Source organism: Alligator mississippiensis, chromosome 4 (genome assembly GCF_030867095.1).
Source record: "Alligator mississippiensis isolate rAllMis1 chromosome 4, rAllMis1, whole genome shotgun sequence".
Classification (NCBI taxonomy): Eukaryota; Metazoa; Chordata; order Crocodylia; family Alligatoridae; genus Alligator; species Alligator mississippiensis.
In genome coordinates this window covers 118,535,878-118,555,193 of record NC_081827.1, presented here as the reverse complement: position 1 = coordinate 118,555,193, position 19,316 = coordinate 118,535,878, and the positions used below count along the sequence as shown (strand labels likewise).

At 40.8% G+C, this 19,316-nt stretch overlaps 1 protein-coding gene across 8 annotated transcripts in view; it reads left to right on the top strand.

Annotated features, from left to right (window-relative positions):
- Positions 1–19,316, top strand: part of MICAL3 (microtubule associated monooxygenase, calponin and LIM domain containing 3) — a 261,969-nt gene that overhangs the window by 185,829 nt on the left and 56,824 nt on the right. For all 8 annotated transcript variants that reach the window (XM_059726523.1, XM_059726524.1, XM_059726525.1 and 5 more), the window contains exons 21-22: positions 3,152–3,347; positions 17,433–17,662. In XM_059726523.1, coding sequence (XP_059582506.1) covers positions 3,152–3,347; positions 17,433–17,662 — 426 coding nt within the window. The remainder of the gene's footprint in view (positions 1–3,151; positions 3,348–17,432; positions 17,663–19,316) is intronic.

The window sequence follows — 19,316 nt, the reverse complement described above, 5'->3', positions numbered from 1 at the left end:
CATTGACAACTCGTGTTCATCTTAGACTCAACTATGACTCCAAGATCCCATTTTGCTGCTGTGCTGCTGAGAAGGTCATCCCCAAGCCTGTAAGTGTGTTGGTGGTTCTTTTTGCCCAGGTGCAGCACTTTGCACTTGTCTTTGTTGAACAGCATCCTATTTCATTCTGCCCATTTTTCCAACCTGTCCAGATTCACCTGGATCTGTTCCCTACTCTCTGCTGTGTTAACTTTGTCCCATAATTTGACATATGCATTCCATCAGCCTTTACATCATAGCAAAAAAGAAAAAAAATTACACCCTGCTTGCCATCAAACAACTTGGAAGTAAACAGACAGCCTGAACTTTTATTTGAGCTTAATTTGCATAAAATTAATTTTTCCACCAAGGGGAACCTATAACATCTTTTTATTCTCCTGTGCAATTTTTAAGTTTCATTTCTACCTAGGAGAAATGTTACAATCTGTCCATTCTCCTTTGCCGGAGGAAGGGCGTGAGAGTCCAAAAGCTTGCAAGTAAAGAAAAAAATATTGCAACTTTTTAGTTGGTGTAATAAATAAAAGATATCACCAAGAGTTCTGAATATTTTTGCCTGTAGACTAATACAGTGAAAACCTGTATCCCTAAAAAAAAAATGTTTGAAACTTGTATGCCAATGAAGGGGAATAAAACTTGTAGGAAAGAATCCAAATAAATAATCGCTTCATAAAGGATAATGGGAATAACCGGAGAGTCTACAAGGAATTGAAAAAGGTTTTAATAAGCAAAGAAAGCTGTGTCCTGGAGATTGTGAGGATTACCAAAAGTCTTACAGTTAGACTTCATAAATGAAATTAAAGCAAATAGCAATGTATTCTTTAACCTGGTAAATAAAAGTAGGAAAAGGAAAAAGAAATGAGGATAGGGTTGACATTAAAGTTTATCTAGGTGCATCTCGATCATTGAATTACTATTTTGCCTGAGTTTTCAGTAGGGATGAACATGGAGGCAAAAGCAGTACGTGGATATAGAAATGATCACATTTGTGGGGGAAGATGAACTCAAGCTTACCTGGAAGACTGAAGACCAGATAATATCTATTCTAGAATATTTGAAGAACTGGCATATCAAATTGTAAATCCAGCAGGGGGGATTTTTATCAATCGGTCCAATTAAATGTGGCAGCATAGGACTGGAAAATAGCAAATATAGTAGTCCTGTTTAAGTAAGGAGGAGAAAATGTTGTAGGCAAGTACAGACCTGTTAAAATGATTTCAATAATATGAGTCTTTGAACAATTTTTCAAGGAAAAGAATAAATAAAGATAGGAAGTAGATAAAATGCAACATAGGTTTACTAAGGGAAGTTGTGCTAGACCTATTTGATAACTAAGTCAACTAATTTGCTAGGCAAGAAAGAGAGAGCGGATTTAAAGCATTTAATCTAGTGTTGCCTGAGAAATTAGTAGTTAAATTAGGGTGATTTGCATGAGTTCAGGCACTGTGTAAAGTACATAAGAAACTGGGTAGTGACAGATGATGTTGAAAGGGGAAACATTGCATGATGTGTTACTGGCAGAATTGATTGATTCTCCTCAAGAGTTGATTTGGAAATTAATCTTACATAATATTTTCATTTAATAACCTTGGCACAAAAAAGCCAAAGCATGCTAATGAAATTTTCTGATAACACAAATTTGGGAGGCATCATCAACACAGAGAGGAGTTGGAGTTTCATACAGGAAAAACTGGTTTACAGTGAGAAACAGAGTGAAAAAAATGGGATAAAATGTAATAGTAAAAAGTGCAGTCATGCCCTAAGGAACTAATAACAAGAATCTGTGTTACAAACTGAGCAATCATTAGGTAGTAACTGGGAATAAAAAGATCTTGGCATATGAATGAATCACAAGATACTATGAGCCCCCATGATGCAGCTGTGAAGTTGACAAATGTGTTCCTAGGATGCATCAGGTAAGGTGTTTTCTGCAAAAACAGGGAAGTATAAATGCCATTGTAGACAGATTGGTAGGTCTTCACCTCAAATGCTACGTACAGACCACTCGTATAAAAACAATAGGAATTCAAGATGGAGTGGGTGCAGAGATATGCTAGTAGGCTGATCAGAGGATTGGAGAACTTATCTTGAGAGTTTGCCTTGGCTGGTTTACCGCCATAAAAGAAGGCTGAGAAACAATGATTGTTCTCCGTAAATAAATCGGGTGTGTGGAAGGAGGAAAACCCCAGGAAGGGAAAAGAGCTATTTAGGATGAAAGCCAATGGCACAAAAACAAACAGGTGTAAACTGATTGTGAATGAGCCTAGGCTGGGAATGAAAACAATGTCTAACCATCAGGAGCCTGACATTTGGGAGTATCCTATCAAAAGGAGTAATGGGGAAAGAAACCAAAATTTGGTTATAAGTTGAAACGAGATAAGTGTATAAACAGAGTTCTAGAATATGAGTTTGTGTGGTACTAGGGGACTGGGTTTGATAATGTAACAGGTATATTCAAGTTTCGTGTTCCTTTGCCTAAGGAAAATCAGGTTCTGACTGAGGTTCATTGGCTGAGGTGTGCATATGGCTCCAGCCTAGAATTATAAAAGGGGCAAGTCAGACCTAAATTGTGTTAACAGAGCTGTGGTTGAAGTTTTTGTATATATCTTGAGAGAAAGTATGGTTAGGTCCAGAGCAAAGGAGACCTGATGGTCCTCAGGGGCTGACATTTCCCTAAGCAATAACGGCACTCCTGCTCCTGTCTTGAAGTGGCTTCAGTGGTAATAGTTCTGGCTTCCTGCAGCAGGAGTGTTCCCTTGTCTCCTTTAGTTGAGGCATTCCTTATCTTTGGAGGAATAGATAAGTCCCCATGGCAAAGGCCTCCCTGTCCTTTCCTGAACATGGCCTTGGCTTTTGCAACTAGAATATTCTTGTTTCTCCACAAAACCAGGATGCATAACATTTTGTTAGTGTCCATTGGCCAAAAGCAGTAACAACTTGTCCATTTTACAATATGACTTCCTTTCAAGTTCTCTCAGTAGTGGCTAACATGGTAACCATGTGAATTACTCTTTTGCCTTATTTTTCAGTGTTAGTCTTACACCCCAGCTCTGAAATTGCTTCCAAAAACTGTGTTTCATCAGATTTATTGTCTGTTCACTGGTTTGCTCTGTAGGTCCTAATGTAAATGGATTGGAGGAGCCCAACCTTGCAAAACGATTACGTGGCACACCTGAGCGGATTGAGCTGGAGAATTATCGATTGTCACTCCAGCAGGAAGAAGAACTGGAAGAGGTTCCTGAAGAGACTCTGGCAGAGCATAACCTGAGCAGTGTGCTAGACAAGGGAACAGAAGAGGATGTACCCAGCAGGTTAGCACGTATAATGCTTATATCTTTATATCTCTCCCCAATCCCCCTCCTTCCTTCCTCCCCCCCCACGCCCCAGATTTGTCAGCTTGCTCCCACAGATTGATAATATATATGCAAAAACAAGGCTACCCTTTCTTGGAGGTTTGAGAGATGCATCAGGACTTGAGTATTTGAGTTGTTTAATATTGTTCTTAAAAAGTTGCCTATTACATTGAAGTTTCTCATTTTCGGTCTTAGAAGGAAAATATTTTTTGGAAAATTTTAATGAAAAAATCTGTGTTTCAGTGAGTAGAACAAATGATCAGAGGGGAATACGTTTTCAAACGTTGAGAGATGTTCTGCCTCTTGCACTCTAACTCAAAATCCTCTTTGGTTTAAAGCTTTAAGTGTAACATACTTAATGCTGCCATGCTGTTGCCATGTCTGAGGACTTGGTTTGAAGTACTAGCAATGGCTGTTGTAAAACAGTAAACCCCACTTGCAGATTGGTTCATCATTTGAAAGAAATGAAGGTGAGTGCAAGAGTCAGAAAGGTCATAAGCATGGACAGTAGAAATCTCTCTCAATAATTTTTGCAGCAGTAATTTGATATGATAAGAACCTCAATTATATGAGATAAGTGACTTCATTTGGACTTTTGATAAATTAAAATTAAGCACATTTATAAATCTTTGTGGAATCGGGGTATCCTGGGTGAATAACTTATAGGACTATCATAATTGCATTTTGAGCGGTTAGCAGCTGAATAGCCTTCCTGGATTTAAATTGGTCCAATGCTGTGTGACCTTAAAAGATGGATATTTGAGACCACATTAGCACATAGATGTCTGATAATAGCTGGTGTCCTGTTCATCTTCCTTTTTTGGAATGGTAATGATGTTTCTTAATTGTTATATTACATTCTTAACAATATTTTATTTTTAGGTATTTTGTTTTGTATTTTTATCTAATAGTTTATTTGGATCTTCTTTGCTGTATTGTGTGGGAGATTTGAGTTATCTTCATGTTAGCTGTCATTTTCTTTCTCCCCTGCCCCCCATCCTAATTTAGTGCAGATTAGGCAAACATTTTTCTGGGTTGGTTTAGACAAGGAAGATAGTACCCTAAGTAGGTGTTTAGAGTAGATAGTAGGTTTCTAGCTTGTGTTGTTTTAACTAATTATAAAAATATTGACTTCGCTATTGATCTTAATACTGTAGATTTCATAGTTTTTTCATCCATAAATCACAAGACACTAACCAGCTTTCACTAGCTTTGAAGTCTTTTTGTTTTTGGCCATGAATGCAGCAAATTACATAAATAGAGAATAGCTGGGTCTGGTCACTACTTGAGTAGATCTCTAACAGGGGAAAAAGGAGTCACTGGATCATGTGTAAGTTTAGATCCTCAGGCAACAGTTTCTATTTCATACCTTAGATTTGTATAATACTGTAGTTTCTTAGAATTTAAGGCTAGATTACCAGTAGAGTAGTGTATTGTCAGGTCTTCTGCAAATCACAGGTCATTCAATTTCTCCCTCTTTCTTCTAATTGGCTCTGGACCTTGGATTAGACTAAAGAATTTCAGCCTAGGAATTGTCACAGGCGGAGAACAGAAGAAAAGTGCTACCAGTGCCTGAGGCCCCTGCAGTGGCAGGCCGTTGATTTGCTCCAGTACTAATGAGCAGTTCACACTGCATGTCTCAGGAAGACAGAAAACCATCAAGACCTTAGCCAATCTGACTTGAAGAATATTTGTTTCCAACTCCAGATCTGCTTATCAGTTTGAACATGTGAATAATAAATATGAGCTGAACATCTGAGAGAGGGTTTGGAGCCACATCTTGTCTTTAGAGGAAGATAGGAAAAGAACAGTGCATCGAGCCAACTTTGTATTAAGGAGAAAAATATCCTTCAGACTCTTACAGGCAACTGGCTAAAGCCCTGAAACATGAGATTTCATTACATTTGTTGTCTTAAAAGCTGCAGTGTTATGAGGTTTTTTTTAAGGACAATGTAGAGCTGCTTATTCTTCCTGTGCCCCATGAAAGAAGGGAATTCACAGGTAGTTAATAGTTTCAAGGACTCTGAGATCTGGAATCGCAACCATCTCCACAGCACATGGGCAAACCACATAATTTCTGTTCTAGTACTTAGTCTCATTCTTAGGAAGTTGTATTGTATGTCAAAAGCTGAATTTGTCTACCTTTGGCTTCTAGTTACTACAACTTCTTATAACTTTGTCAGCCAAAATGAAAAGTCCTCTGATCATAAGGCATGCTTTTCAGCCTCTAGATTATTTTTGTGGTGCTCTTTTGAACTCTTTCTGATGCTTCCCCGTCCTTCTTAAAGCACAAATACAACAATGGATACAGTATTCTAGTAGCAATCTTATCAGCTCTGCCTACATAGGCAAGATCACTTTGCTACATCTATTTAGTATTCCCCTTTTTACTTGTCTAAGGATTACATTAGCTATTACGTTTGCGATGCTTCTTCCTCCTTTCCCTCCATTCTTCTTCTCAGTGATGCCAGATAAACAACATTTGTTTAAAGGAGTTCCCAAAGCTTTGGCCCTGAAGGGACATTTCTAAGTGTCAGTCTTGGGTGACAGGCCACACTTTGAGAACCCCTGATAGGCCGGATCAAAGGGGCTCACAGGCCGCATTTAGTCCATGGACCACACTTTGGGACCCTCTGGTTTAAAGTATTAAGTTTTATAAAGAGTTTGGTGGCAGTACTGATGTTACAGTGTAAGTTAAGGTATGGTTTCCTTTTTCTCTCTCCTTTTATTGAATAGTATTCATTGGTATTTTTTCATTTTAACTTGTAAATAAAATGAGAGTTTAGTAAAAAGTTTTAAAAAAAATTAATTATTTTTAAAATGTATAGAATCCAACCCTTACACACAACTTGCACTTTAGAGCAATAAAAATAGCTCTTTGGCAAAACAAAACAAAAAACCCCAATTGCAATGTTCTCATCAGAATTTTATCATCAATACTATAGGCAAAAATCTAAATTTAATGTCTGGGCCCTACACCCCACTGTGAATGTCTATCGTGACTCTCGGGGATCCTGGTTTTCTCAGTTTTATCAGTTGAATACAATGTTTTATTGATATATTTACAATTTTAAAGCAATTTGGAAGCCTACCAGTGCCTCAATCATTATAATAAAATAAATTCTAAATATCTTTTATATTTTGCCATTTGATTTTGATTTTTTTCTCATGGAAAATCAGAGCTTCCCCTACCCCCTTCACTCACCAGAATGAGGGTCTTGTGTCCTGTCCCTGTGTTGCTGAGCAGCCCTGATATGCCAATGCCTTGCCCCCACCCATGCCATTTCTTCTCACTCCCAAGCCACATTCCTCCCAGCCCTACTGGTGACCTTCATTCCCAACCCACTGCCTTCCACCCTCAGGCCTAGCCCCCAGTATGTGGGGAACAGGGTGGGTGTGTGGGGCAGGTGATGTGTTCAGGGGGCATGTGCCCCCTCCCTCAGATTTCTGCACCCACAGGGGGTGCGGGCTGCATCTGGGATGAACCAACTTTGGGCAGAAATCACCTCTGCAGCCCAGTGGGTGGGACCCAGTGTAGGAGGAAGTGCTGTGCTGCCAAGACGAGATACCCCCTGCCTGCCCAGCAGCAGCAGGGGGCACAACTCTGTGCTGCCACCAGTGCTGCTGCACCTCACCTTGGCAGCCATGGCAGCATGGTGCTTCCTCCTGTGCTGGGTCCCACAATTGGTCTTGCCCACGCGAGGCAGCTGCTGTGCAGAGCTGGTCCAGCCCAGCTGCAGCCCTGTGCCCTGCTATGAGAGCAGAAAACTGGTGGGGCCTGTGGCTTCCCCACTTGGACATAGACACAGCTTCAAATGTTTTTTCTACATACCTCTAGGTAGCAGGTGGCTCATGAGTGCTGCAGTGCTGGGGCACATGGAGTATCCCACAGAGGCACGAGGGGCTCCACAGCACACTCGGCTGCAAACCGGGAAGTGGACCAGAAGCACTTCCGGTCCACTTCCAGGCCTGCCAGGGAGCGTGCAAGGGGACCACTGAGCACATGGAGTTCCCCTGCCTGCCCTCCCGTGGGATGCTTCGTGTGCCCCAGCATTGCAGCCGTGCTTGCTACCTCAAGGTATGTAGAAAAAACTTTTAAACTTGTGTTTGTGTCCAAATCGCTGATTCTCCGAATCAGCATCGAATCTTCAGATTTGGCCAAATTGAATCAGGGACAGTGATCTGAATCAACAATCGAATCACTGTCCTTGATTCAGGCCAAATCCAAATCGAATAGGGCCCGCTTCGCACACCCCTACTTGTTGACTGTATTGAGGGCAGCTTGACTTGTTGCTCTGTACAGGTGACTTAATAGATGATGATAGTCTCCAGGGACTTTAGTTGGGTTTTTTTGCTATAACTACATTCACATAAGTAAATTTCTAACAAGGTATTTAATTGTGTATTTGGAGTCTGTAAAGCAACTCAACTCTCTTCACTGCTAACTGGATAACAGAAAAAATGTCTCATCTAGTGCACTTTCCCATGTGGCACATAGCTACTAACTTGAAAGGAAGAACCTGTGTACTAAGCCATCTCCTTTCACTCACTCACCCTCTCATTTTTCAGTATTCAAAGGTCAAACACAGAAGTGCAGTACAGATAAATGCCAGAGAAAGTAAAGTGAGCTATGGGTAAAAGAATTTGTGCTGTGAATATTACATGAGATAAGCAGGCTAGTTGTAGAACAGCAGCTGGATCCATGGAGTAGTCATGGCAACATCTTGGACAGCAGTAAACTTTATTGACAGCACACTAAAAACCCAACAGGCAGCATCTGTCAGACTTATGTCTGTAGTGAAAAGTAGGAAAGCTTGCTATTAACTGGGGGTAGGATGGGGGACAGGGGACAGGATGGAATGGCCAGACACTTTATCTCAATGAGAGCATCCATGTAAAGTTTCTGGGATAAGCTAAGTGTTCTCAGGAGGTGAGCTGAGTCTCCAACCTGTGGTATTGTTTGTGATCTGATTCATAATTTACCCTTTAAAAGAAAGCAGAGCTTGTTAAAAATAAATGTTTAATTTCAGTTTCAGATGCTTATTGGAAAAAAAAAAAAAAAGACATGTTGTAGCCTTGCTAAACAGTTAAAAGAACTTAACTGGCCCATGCACAAAAATTACCAGAGTATGAAAAACAGGATATAACCATAACAGCAATCACAGTAGTAGTAATGTAATACATTTATTGTCTTTTCTGCCGAAAAATATTCTTCACAGGCAAGTGGGTGAATAAAATTTTGCAAGCATGCGTTGGTACAAAATTCTTAGATTTTTTTCACGTATAAATAGGAAATTATAATTCTAAATTTAACTTGAACTCTGTCTCTGAATTTCATGTATCTATAACTGTAAGAAATATATATTATGATATAGTACTTGCTAAGGATTATCAGTTTCCTACATATTGTGTGATTGTGTTGGTGAAGGCCTGCAAGTCAAAAACTGAAGTTGCTGGAGAAGTTATACTTTCCAGATTAATGTATTATTTAATTTTTTTACGTTTCAGCTCATCAGTTTTCATTTCTTATCTGTGTACAAAGGTTTCTGCCAAAGGCATCCATTTGTTGAACATAGCTATTGCTGTCAGACAGAAGCAGCAAAAGGAGAACACCCATTATTCCTCATAAAACACCCTCAAGATTAAACTAAGTCCAAATAAACCATGATGGCTTCAGATGAGTTTGAATCAATTCTGACTTAGACATGAAGCATTTACACACTGCCTTAGAAGTACAGTTTCTTTTCTGACAAGTGTCTTGTTATAACAAAACCAAAAAAGGACACCTTTTTTCTCAGTGGATCTTCACCCTGAAGATATTCTGAATCATATTCTTGTTTCAATAAAACAAATAACTTTTTTCCTGTTATCTCCATAGAACCAGATACATAATTAAGAATAAACTAGATTCTTTGCCATCTTGTGAAATTTAAAGAGGAGTGTGTACTAGTTCCAAACCAATTACACTTGAGCAAATTCATTACAAGCTTTGTAGACTTGTATAAGTGTCATTGAGGACATGGGTTTGTGCACATGTAGTGGAAGGTTTTCCTTAGTAACTGAGCATAGACACAATCTTGCTTGTGGGTGTGAGCTTTACCCAGAGATCCTCTTGACTTGACAGCTTCCATAGTGTGCCCTCCAGCACTGCACTTCACACACTTTTCATGCTGAGGACATTAAAGGATGGGTGCACATTTCCTGCTCTTCGGTTCTTCTCAGTTTCCTAGTCAAGTCCGAGCTTTTCTTTGTCATTCTGCTTCCTAACCTACTTTTTGTTCAAAGCCCATGTACAGCTTCTTTCTCGTTAACTTTACTATTTTCTTTTATTCCTTGTCTTCTATTTTTTCTTCTATTTGTTACCCCTCTACTTCCCTAAGTCTTTTTGGAGCAAAGTGAGAAGCTTTCACACTTCGGACTTGGATTGTCATCCTTGTCACCTCTCCCACTGGTAGGTTTTAATTTGTGTGTGCCATATGGTGCCATCATTTTAAAAACCTCCTTTTGTTTTATTTTCTCCTTCATTTTCTCTTTTGGGTGACCACTTTTATTTTTATTCATCATTATCACTCGGGCACAATAATCTCCTATTTTCCTTTTTGATGTTTGTATCACCAAGGTCTCACTGTATCTCCACCTCAAACAGTTTCCTTTACTCATAGTGGGTGGATGTATCCCACCCTCTACTAGCAGAAAGGTATAAAATTCAAAGTCTTTCAAATCCAGGATGAGAAGCAGGAGAAAGATGAAGCTTCGGATGTTCCTCTTAGGCCATTAGGTCAGCTTCAGGTCTGAGAATGAAGCCTTCAGCCTGACACTGAATACTATCTGGCACTGTATCTCCATAGCCCTTTTCAGCACTAGTGAAGCACTTGGTCTACCTTTGGTACTCCAGATCCCATTCCAGAAGTAGGTAACCAATCATAACTGTAGAGACATGATGAATTGCCTCATTTCAAAAGTAGGCAGCTATCACTTCCTCTCTGAGGAGGTTGCTGAGTCACAGAACAGAATGTGAGATTTCCTGCCCTCCATAGTTTCCTAGAGAAATTCAGAGACCTGGGCTCCATAGCACTGAGATCACAGTGGACCTGTCCAGCAGGACCACCATTGTCACTGAATACCAAGCCTTTGACATTGGGCATGCCTTCTGCTTCCCCAGTATGTTCTAATCAAGAGAAGACAACCAAGCTCAAGCTCTCTGTCTCTAAATCTGACTGAAATGTATTGGTGCTACCGGTTTCTTCACTGTTACTGTCACCTCCCTTGATTTTCCTCAAGGGGACTGTAGAGACTGTTTAGCCAAGTTCTGCTTCCTGGTCATCAGCCCCAGTGGTCTTGTGATTCTCCAAAGTGTGGTTTTTTTTTTTTGGTTTTTTTTTTCCTTCCTGGGTCACCCCTCAAGGAAGCCAGGTACCAAATAGGCACTAAGCCCTGGTGCTTCAGCCTCTGTTCCAAGTACGTTAGCACTGACTACAGAGGTAGCTTCTTCCATATCCATCTCATACTCTAGTTCCCATGTGGGGCACATGTAAGAATCTCCACCTCTTTCCCCTTTTTCCCCTCCAATTCTACAGGCCAAAGAAAAGATCTAGACATTGTGTTATTTGTATACAGGGTGGTGACCAGCCAGCAGCTCATTGGCACTAGAGATGTTTGCCTTCCTTTCCAGTGTACCCTTATTGGTTATAGAACGGTTTTCCAGCTCAAGAACCGAAGCTGTAGGCTCCTTATCCACCCTCCCAGCCCTCCATTTTATCCTTTTCAATTGGCTCAGGACACTAGGCCCAGAACTGGTCCATCTGTCCTCAGGAGCTGAGGTGCCACATGCAGATTTTTGTGGGTTTTCTTTTCTGCATGCTCTCCTGTCTCCAACTGTCTGAGGAAGGGAGGAGTGATGGTAATTTTCCTGACTTGATAAGGCAAGTGGCAAGGATCCATATCTTATTTCAGGATTTGGTTGAGCCACTTGCAAGATTCCTCCAGCTGTCAGGAAGTTTGAGGTGGTGGAGGGATGCACATAACCAGTTGCTTTTCCTCTTCCATCTTGAAACCTACTGGCTCACTTCTGTTCAGGTTGAACTTGGATAACACTGGAGTGCTTGGTCCTGCATGCTGGAGCTTATGGTTTTGCCACACAATTCTACATGCTGTCTACCACAAATTACCTTCTTCATGCCTTCTAAGAGATACTCTTGGTAAGAATTTACTCCAGGAGGATTTTCACTCCTTGTGGAAGTTGAGAGTGTTTAAGAAAGTTCCCAGAGACCTCAAGGCAAAGTGTTTTTACAGGGTTTGCTTTCTGGTTCCAATAAAAAATGAGGGAAATTGGTAACCCTATTTGGCACTTAAGAAAGCTAAACTAATTCATCTGCAAGCTCAAATTCAAGCCAGCCACCATAATTCTGTCTTCAAGTGAAGGGGACTAGCTGGCATCACTCAATTTACAAAATTACTATTTTTACATTTTTATAAGACCCTTACACATGTTACCCATGATTTGTAATGGGACAGGACCATTTTAATACAGGGTCCTCCTCTGCAGGCTTTCCACTTGGGGTCTCTAACAAAGGTGCTTTCAATAAGTGCAGTGCACCTGTGGAAACAGGATTGCAGGTTTCCCATATTTGGATGTTTGGCTGATTAAAAAGTCCCCCTCCATAAAGTGCATTGGAATATCTTCATGCAAGAGTTAAACTTTTTTATGCGGCCTAAGAGTCAACCAACAGAAATTGTTGTTAAGCCTAGTGCAGAGAGATGAGTTTATAGGGTCAACCCTAGACTTGACATTGATCAGTATTTTCCCACCCAGCTGCCATCAAATTTCTTAAGGTCTGGCTAAGGTATGTGTGCAAATGAAGGATGCAGGATCACAGTGGGATCTGAAATTAGTAATCATTCCTGATGCGTTGTATAAGATCTTATGACACTCTTTAACAAAACAAGTTTGAAACGTCTAAGTCAGTCCATGTTTGGTAGTATGCTCTATGCGTTAAGGACATATTCCAACAGTGCTAAGAGTGACAATTGACAAACTGTTTCTGAATCTGATGCCTAAGACATGATTAATAACCCAAGTTTGCAAAATTCAAAATACATGGGAGTTTGGTGGAAGAAAAAAAATGATGAAAAAATTGTCATTTCTCTATATGTCATTAATTTTTTTAATTGCACAAAGAACTATGTCAGTGACCAGTTGAAAAGATAACTGTTATTTCTTCGGAAAACATAACCCAAGAGAGATTCAGTACATGTAAACTTGCTACATAATTAGGAACCCACTTCTTCAGTGTCCATTGTTGAAATATTGCTTTCTTTTTTTCTTCAGTTTAAGTCAGTTAAGTGGAAATGCATTTTCAGAACTGCTTTTAGTAGGCAAAAGTTGATCCTCTGGATCATGGTATACACATAAGAGGTATAGTCAGATGCCTGCTGAATCTGTTTGTGGCTGACGAGCCAAATTTGAGAGCAACACAGCTTGTTACAAGTTTCACAGATCCACATGTTGTCTGAGTTGGAGTCCAAGTTTACAGCATTCTGATTTATTCTTTCTTGCTTTGTTTCCATCTTATGAATCAAGACCACTTAATGTACAGCTGCACCCTGTGCCAGACGTTCCCTCCAGATCAATCAGGATTCTGCGCACTCCTCTCAGCTTTCTTTGTTGGTGTTGAATGACTCATATTATTCTTGCACAAGTCAGGGTACCCCATAGAGGGCAACCCCGCTTTCTAGAGCCATCTCAGATGTCACTTATAAGAATATTTTTGAGGATATGGTCTCCCATTGTCTTGGCATGGCTGATCCATCACAGCCTCCTCTAATTGATAATGGTTCCTAAGTATGTCAATCCTGCATGCTCCAGTACCTCTTTGTTTGGTATTCGGTCTTCCCATTTTATTTTCAGGATCTCACACAGACATATACAGAAGATGCTCAGTTTCTTGATGTGTCTAGCATATGTAGTCCATGTTTCTGAACCATAAAGCAGGGATGACAGCATGCAAGTCTTATAGATTCACATCCTCACCTTAGCTGATATTTTGCTGTTATTTCATGCATGTTTCTATAATAGCCCAAAATTCTTAGCTGCTTTTACAGTTGTTAGCCAGTTCAGTCTGAAGGTCAAGATTCCTGCTGATCATAGAATCCAAGTAACAAAAACTGTCGATGACACCAAGAGCTTTATCCTCCAGAGTGATGTCAGGTATTGGTCCTTCTACCTTTTGGTACATGATCACAGTCTTCTTGGGCGCCTGTACACACCACAGATTTAATCCTCATTAAATTAAATAGCTTTATAAAATTTAAACTTCTTTATTTTGGAGCGTTGCATCTGTGTTTACATGCACTAGGTTTTCAAATTAATTAAGCCAGGTCCTTGGCCAGCGCTATAGGACAATGAGACGGTTTAGCGCTGCCTGCCCATGCCCTGCCACTAAGCCGTGGAAGCAGGGAGCTGGCAGACCACACAAGGAAAAAAAGAAGTGGAAGCAATTCAAAAGCAATTCGAAGGGGTGGACTACAAAAAAAGTCACAGCACCATCTGGTGAACAAAGAGGCTCATTACATGTCTTTGAGTGCCTTTGTGTTTGCATGCAGCAAATCCACGGATGTGACGCTTTAATTTCCAACGAGCCAAACTAAACTACATCTGAGGAGTTTTAGTTTAATGCACAGGAAGGACTTTTAAAGTGTCGGGAAATCCTGTTTGTGCAAACAGACACGCAGTTGCAGTGCATGAAAGGGCAAAAATTGTGGCATGTACATGAGCCTCTCGAGACTAATTGGGGGGGATGGTAAGTCTAGGGCGGCCCCTATTCTGCCATACTCTTGCCTAGGCGTACATGCTGAAGATCTTAGTGTGATCTGTACTGGCCGAAATGATAAAGCAACTTGCAGGCTGGAACATTCAGACTGGGACCCTGGGTTCAATTCAGACTCTGATTTATGGAAAACAATACTACTAAACTATGAATTGGTTAGACTTGGAATTGACATTGCTGCATTATCAGAAATTCAGCTCTCAGATACAGAGTCTATCCAAGAGAATGATTACACCATATTTTGACATGGGAAGCCAACAGGAGAAAGGAGAGAGCTGGGGAGTAGGTTTTGCTATTAGAAACCACCTACTATCTTTCTGTGAAAACCCCATTGCTGTATCTTTTCGACTTATGATGCTCAGAATACATACAAAGAATGCCTTCATCACATTTAGTGCCTATGGGCACCTATATACAATGCTGCTCTGATGCACTGTAATTAAGCAGGCTTGATTCATTACGTTTGCTGGAGTGTGGTAATTACAACGCTCCAGCTGACTCCAGCATCTCATGTATCAGTGTCCCTGCACTTAAAAATGGCAGTGAGGCACTTTAACTAAAGCTCGTTGAACAAGCTTTAGTTAAAGCACCCATTTCGCCATAATTAAGCACGGGGACACTAATGCACAAGATGCTCCTGGTGCTTTAATTAAAGTGATTCTCAGAGCCACTGTAATTAAAGTGACCCTCCCCCACTCCCAGAGCATGTGTATAAACACCCTATGCACCTACCCTTCAAGCTAACAACAAAGATGAGAACGTTTTCAAAAAACTTTTTGAATATTTGGAGAAAACTCACAGAAACAAGACAGTTATAATACTTGGCAAATTCAATGCAAGAGTTGGATGTAGTTTTAAGAACTGGCCTGGTATTCTGGGCAAACACAGAATTGTTAACATGATTGAAAATGGCCAGTGAGTGTTAGAAGTTCGTGCAAGTCAAAATCTGTGTTACCAACACCTATTTCACTGGGGAAAATGACAAAAAAAGACATTATAGAAATATCCAAGATCAGGGTACTGGCACCAATTAGATCTAATACTGACCAGGCGTAACCATCTGAAAGATCCTGCATACGAGGTCTTATCACAGTGTCAACTGTGACAGTGACCGTGACATAGAGCGCTTGTACACATGACAGCATTGCCACGTACACCTGATGAAAATGTCACTTTGTCTGTCTTAATGGTGTCATGCTGTGCGTGTTCTGGAGTTTTGGGGGTTTTAAATAAGTTTCATCGTTGCAAACTAAACTACATCCTCATGTTTATTTTGCAATGTTGCAAATTGCAATGATGCAGCTGTCAGCTTGCCCCCTGGCTGCATGAGAGGTGTGCAGGCTCTGCAGAAAAAATGATCAGGCGCCTGCTGAAGGCAGAAGCAGCGAGAGGCTTGATCTTCTTTGGTGGAGCCTGCCCGCCTCTTCTCTAACCAGGGGGCAAGCTGCTAAGGGGCCAAGAAGCCCCTGAGCTGCCCTGGTCCTTCCCTCTGAGGTGGCGGCACCCCCTGGGGCCACCTGGGCGGGCTGCTAGCAGGCTGGATGCTGCCCCAGTTCAGGGTTGGAAAAGAGTTGGATCGGGCCAGGTGCTGCCTCTGAGCTGGGGTTCTTAAGGAGAACTGCAGGATATACTGCAACAGAGCCCTTGTAGTTTTTAATTAGGAATATAAGGAACAGAACTGGAAGGGACCTTTTGGTCCCCTCCTAACACAGGCAAGCATATAATATAATCCTTTTTCTAAATATTTTAAAATCTGTTTTTTAAAACTTGGTTTCTTGCCCTTGTTGGAATTAAATAGGATGACTGCCAAAATGCTACCAATATTGACTATTTTGTTTCCTTCTGATTTAGACATCAGCTTGAGAGTAGTGGGATCCATATAGTTACCTCCCAGCGGGTCTATCTACACGTGCGCCCCACTGCACAGTTAGTACTGTGCAATCCCAGTGGCACATGGTTTGTTTCTGACCCTGCTGTGCAGTAGCAGCATCGTCATGGTTAGTGCCCTCTGATGCTATGTCACTGTAGCAACCAGCTAGTTGCCGTAGCTCATTGCTATGGCAACATAGCATCTCGTGTAGATATGCCCAATGTTTCCTACAATATTTTGTCTCTTGCCTTCCATATACAGCATGCATGCTTCCTATACAGGATATAGTACATTTTGTAATTTCAGAGGGTGTGTGTAATCTTGCACTGCTTTCTAGCTCACTTGGACTCCTCTGTTTATATCTTTTGTATATGTTCTGATGTCCTGATAGTTCTGTGACTATAAGTGTGCTTTTCCTCAATGTTTAGCAATTTGTCATGCTGCAGTGGGGAAAATTCCTAGTAAAATTGTTTCCGAATCTTTCAGAAAGCTTCTCATTGGGCATGTCTACATGTTCATTAATGTGCCTTTGCTACTGCACATTAAGCGTGGTCCTTCTAATATGAGGTACTAGATAAAGGCATGGTAGCTGTGCTTTTTTTTCTTTCTTTCATATAACAAACATGGTGTCTATATCTTTATCTTTGTGCACTTTGATGTTTTTGTCAATTTGGGAGCTCTTGGCCATCAGAGACGTTAACAGGGATCACTACGTGGAAGTGACTCTCGTCAGTCCCTGTAGCTGTGCTAATGCACAGTAGCAAATTCACACTTTTTTGTGATGCTTATGCACAGTAGACTAATTCTACTGCACGTTAGCATGGTGTTTGCTGTGCCATGCTAATGCTCAGTAGAACAGTCCAGTGTACGTTAAGGCATTGCCCACTGAGGGACAAAAGTGTAAAATCCCACCAGGAATAACCCTCCCTGATAAAGACATGAACTCCCATATGCTGATTCTTCCAATTAGTCTTCTGTATTAATGTCTTCAAAAAGGATGTGACATGATTCAGGTCACCTCTTTTGTACTGAACCCACCTGTACGTGGGTACTATGGCAATGGGTGCAGTAGCTGGTACAAGTAACCCTCCCTCTGGCTCCTCTCCATTAAAAGGAACTTATCACAGGACCTGTTTTAGCAGTTGTATCCACCTACAGCCCCCACCACAAGCTGTTAAACTTGACCAAGTGCTGCAGTCATGTTATCTCTAAAGCATAACAATGGAAGATTGAAAGCAGAGGGGGGTTTCAGTGCACATCTTTGATCTGTATTAACTGAAATGTTTTCCAGCTGTATATAAATTTAGAGACACCATTAACTGACTTCTCTGGATTGCTTTTTTGCAGTAGTTCAGAATCTGAAATGGAGGAAGAAGAGGAGGGTGAAGAGGAGGAACCTGTTCAGCCACAGCTACCCACTTCAGACCTAGGAGGTGTACCTTGGAAGGAGGCTGTGCGAATCCATGCCCTACTAAAGGGAAAGAGTGAGGAAGAGCTTGAAGCTGAGGAAAACCATGCAGCTGAAGACAGGGAGGAAGACGAGGAGGAGGAGGACGAGGAAGAAGAGTCTAGTGAAGGTTAGAAAAAAATTGATTTGTCCTTCCTTTCTCATATAGGGTCAAGAAATACTTTTGTGTTCACAGAATGACAAGCATTACCACTGGACAGGAAGCCCCTTGCTGGGATAGGTTCCATCCATCTTTGTTCTCTAGAACACTTACAGGCTAATGGGAGAGAAGTAATACATCTAGATGGGACTGAGTGGTGTTCCTCTCTGAGTATGTTAGAAAAAGCCATTCAGCAAGTTTCTCATTTGGAGGTGTCAGACCAAATGCCTCTAGTCTTTCATATCCATTTTTTCCTACTTTTCTGTTAATGTTACTTCACATGGTTGTGGAGTTGTTTGTTTAATTTTAAAGTTAGTGTTGAAAAATGGTGCTAGATCTCTCTTTATGGCAGTTATAGCACTATTAGCAGCACAATATTATTGTGCTGTCATGGCTCTACCAGTCTTGCAGCTTCCTTCTACAGCATGAGTATAGCCTAATAAATACAAGAAAAGTGTATAATGCTTGTCTCTGCTTTCTCTGGATTTAATACTCTGACTGGATCAGTGTAAATCTATGCTTGATTCAATGTGTTATGAAGAAGGATAATTTGTCTTGATGCAGCGTTCAGAAGATGGAGCTCCACCTTTACTGAGAGGTGGAGCCTTTCTCATGTATTTGGTGCCCAAAAACTTATCTAAAATCTCTCTCAAACATGCAGTAGTCCAAAAAAAAGACGTTCTTGCTTCTCATATTTATTAGACCATTACAGCTGCAACATCACTCCAACACTGCCAATTCTGTTTATAATCAATTGGTGCAGGTAGCAAGCATCCCTTTTAAAAAGACTGTTTGGCTGCATATTTCCACATGGAAAATTGAACTCTATAGCTGAAATCGTTCAAGAAAAAGCCAACAATTTAAGTTCAGTAAAGTGCTCATTATTTGTTGGTCTACTGAACTGTGATGTTCCCAGACTACTTCTTCTCTGTCAAGTGCAACTTGTTAGTCAAGGTGCTTTGAGTACAGTGGAAGCAAGTCTTACTGGATTTTCATTCTATACTTCTTTTCTTTCTGATTCTGTACTCTCTCTATGTCTCTCTCTCTCTCTCTCTCTCTATTACTCATGTGTGCACGTGTGTCTCTGATTCTAAATGTGGATGTGTGGCTCCCCCTGCTGTAGAGGGAGAGTATTGCCCTTGGGAGAGAGAGCTCCAGCAGGGCCTCTGGCTTCAACATCTCTCAAACGAAGAGGACATGGGTACATTTAAAGGTACCCTTATACCATTGCCACTTCTGCTTCCTGTTAAGGGGGTAATATTTTAAAGAGCAGGTCCCACATGAAAAAGTTTCTTTATTAAATTGTGATTACCAATTTCCTTAAGGTTGATGCAGGAAATATTGTTAATTTCTTCACATCATCCAAGAGTGGGCGTTACTCAACTGTACCGCATATTTACTGTTCCTTGCATGGGCAGATGGAGAGATCTGTTTGAACTTCAGAGAACACTGATATACTTAAAATAATTATAAAATAGATTTGAAAATCATTGGTAATTTCCAGCTTGGCCAATTGCACTGTTTATCATAAAGCACTGCAGTGCAGTTTTGCTTTGAGGGTTACTTTATTGGAGCAAAATAAGCATAATCATTCATGCTTTCTTGATTGTGTTTATATGAATTA